This window comes from Palaemon carinicauda, chromosome 19 (assembly GCF_036898095.1).
Source record: "Palaemon carinicauda isolate YSFRI2023 chromosome 19, ASM3689809v2, whole genome shotgun sequence".
Taxonomy (NCBI): Eukaryota; Metazoa; Arthropoda; class Malacostraca; order Decapoda; family Palaemonidae; genus Palaemon; species Palaemon carinicauda.
The window spans coordinates 76832152-76834803 of NC_090743.1; the positions used below are offsets into that span (position 1 = coordinate 76832152).

The 2652-nt window shown below is 39.1% G+C and overlaps 2 protein-coding genes across 6 annotated transcripts in view; both read left to right on the top strand.

The window, feature by feature from the left end:
- The window catches only part of LOC137658688 (glutathione S-transferase 1-like), a 459350-nt gene that overhangs the window by 197532 nt on the left and 259166 nt on the right, over window positions 1-2652 (top strand). The window lies entirely within an intron of this gene.
- The window catches only part of LOC137659080 (uncharacterized), a 1637-nt gene continuing 1163 nt past the window's right edge, over window positions 2179-2652 (top strand). The window contains exon 1 of the mRNA XM_068394166.1: window positions 2179-2210. Within this exon, the coding sequence (XP_068250267.1) occupies window positions 2179-2210 (32 nt within the window). The remainder of the gene's footprint in view (window positions 2211-2652) is intronic.

A 2652-nucleotide genomic window follows, 5' to 3' on the forward strand; every position in this document is an offset into this window, starting at 1 on the left:
GAAAAGGTTTTAAGGTAATCTAAGGTAATTTTGGTCTTATTAGCTTAAATTTAAGGAAATTGGAAAAGGTTTTAAGGTAATCTATGGTAATTTTGGTCTTATTAGCTTAAAATTTAAGGAAATTGAAAAGGTTTTAAGGTAATCTATGGTAATTTTGGTCTTATTACTTAAAATTTAAGGAAATTGGAAAAGGTTTTAAGTTAATCTAAGGTAATTTAGGTTTTACTATCTTAAAATTCAATGAAATTGGAAAAGGCTTTAAGGTAATTTGGTTTTACTAGCATGAAATTTAAGGAAATTGAAAAAGTATTAAGGTAATTTAAGGTAATTTTGGTTTTAGCTTAAAATTTAAGGAAATTGGAAATGGTTTTAAGGTAATCTAAGGTAAAAAAGCAGCAGCATTTAAGGTAATGGCCACATGGTACATCGACACACTGGATAGATCAGCCGAGGGCTTCCTCCTCACTGGGGAATTCTAGTTTACAGACAAAATACCAGAATGCGCCCGCAGCCAAAATGTCTTTTGATCTAAAGAGTTGTTGAGATCAGAATGATTTTCTTTCCGTCTGTCAATTTGAGATTGGGTAAACTCATTAGTACTGTAGTTTTGTTGTTGGATTTTTCATCGTAAAAAGTAAAAAAAAAAAAAAAAAATTAATAGTAGAAATTAACCTAAATGCTGTTTTCATTTTATTTTATTTTTTTTAAGAGAATTTGATAAATTTTCGTCTGAGAGCATGAGACAGAAATATTATTGGTACTCTAGTTTCATTATTGGCTTTCTCATCGTTAATAGTTCCCCCCAAAAAATCAGTTATTTAACAGTAGAAATTGATTATATGCTTTTTCAATTTCTACAAAGAGCTCTGGTGATCAGAAGGATTTTGATATCGCTTGTCAGTTCGAGATTGGTTAAAATAACCAATAACAATAAAGGCATTAAAAATCACTGTGTAAAATAAATAAATATTTCTATGGAATCAAATTTTACCTTCCATATCTTCCTTTCTAAGTTGAACGTTCTGAAAATCCATTTGAGCTTGATATGGATAATTAATTTTCTCTTTATTAGTAATGTTCTTCGTCTGCTTATTAATGCAATTGACGCTTGTAGTCTATTATTTATTGGTTGGTATAAACCTCTGTATTTTTTTTTCTTAAAAGATGACGCAACCTGTCCCCTTAGTGACGCAGAATGTCCCCATATCGATACAGCCTATTCTCGTCGTGGCACAGTCTGTCCCAATTGCGACGCAAAAGATAGGCATAAGAACGCAACCTATCGCCATTACGACGTAGCCTGTCCCTATTAAGACGCAAGAGATGGATATAACGACGCAACTTATCCCCATTACGATGTAGAACGTCACTATTGCGACGTAAAAAGACGAGCATAACGATGCAACTTCTCCCCATTGCGATCTAGAACGTCCCCACTGCGTTTACGTCGGGTATAGCGACGCAACCTATCCCCATTGCAATCTAGAACGTCCCCATTCGCGACATAAAGGACGGGAAACGACGCAACTTATCTCCATTGCGATCTAGGACGTCCCCATGCGACGCAAAAGACGGGCACAACGATGCAACTTATCCCCATTGCGATGCAGAACGTCCCCATTGCGACGTAAAAGACGGGCATAGCGACGCAACTTATGGCTATTTCGATGTAGAACGTCCCCATTGCGACGTAAAAGACGGGCATAGCAACGCAACTTATGGCTATTTCGATGTAGAACGGTCCCCATTGCGACGTAAAAGACGGGCATAGCAACGCAACTTATGGCTATTTCGATGTAGAACGTCCCATTGCGACGTAAAAGACGGGCATAGCAACGCAACTTATGGCTATTTCGATGTAGAACGTCCCCATTGCGACGTAAAAGACGGGCATAGCAACGCAACTTATGGCTATTTCGATGTAGAACGTCCCCATTGCGACGTAAAAGACGGGCATAGCGACGCAACTTATCCCCATTGTGATCAAGAACGTCCCCATTGCGACGCAAAAGACAGGCACAACAATGCAACTTATCCCCATGGCGATGCAGAAAGTCCCATTGCGACGTAAAAGACGGGCATAGCAAACGCAACTTATGGCTATTTCGATGTAGAACGTCCCCATTGCGACGTAAAAGACGGGCATAACGACACATCTGATCCTCCTAACTACTCAGCATGACCCCAGAACTTTGTAACCGGTCCCCACAGTGACACAACCAATATATATAACTAAATAATCTATATCATAAGACGCAACCTGTCCCAATAAATACGGAATTGATCTAATGATAAAAAACTGACTTTTGCAAATGGTGTAAACCAGACGCCATAATTCGCAACAGAACGCACCAATTTTCCCCCAATAACGACGTCATCTGACCCAAGACAACGCAACCGGTCCCCATGTCCATTACTAGATCTAGGTTTCCAGGAAGTTCATCTACTCTCCATTTCTTCCTTCAACTCCACTTTTTTCTCTTTCTCCTCCTCCAATTCATACGCCTTCTCCTCCAACTCCCACCTCATACTCCTTCTTTTCTTTCTCTTCCTCCTCCTCCAATTCATACTCCTTATCTTCTTCCGCCTCCTCCAACTCCACTTCATACTCATTTCTTTCCTTCCTCTTCCTCCTCCTTCAATTCATACTCC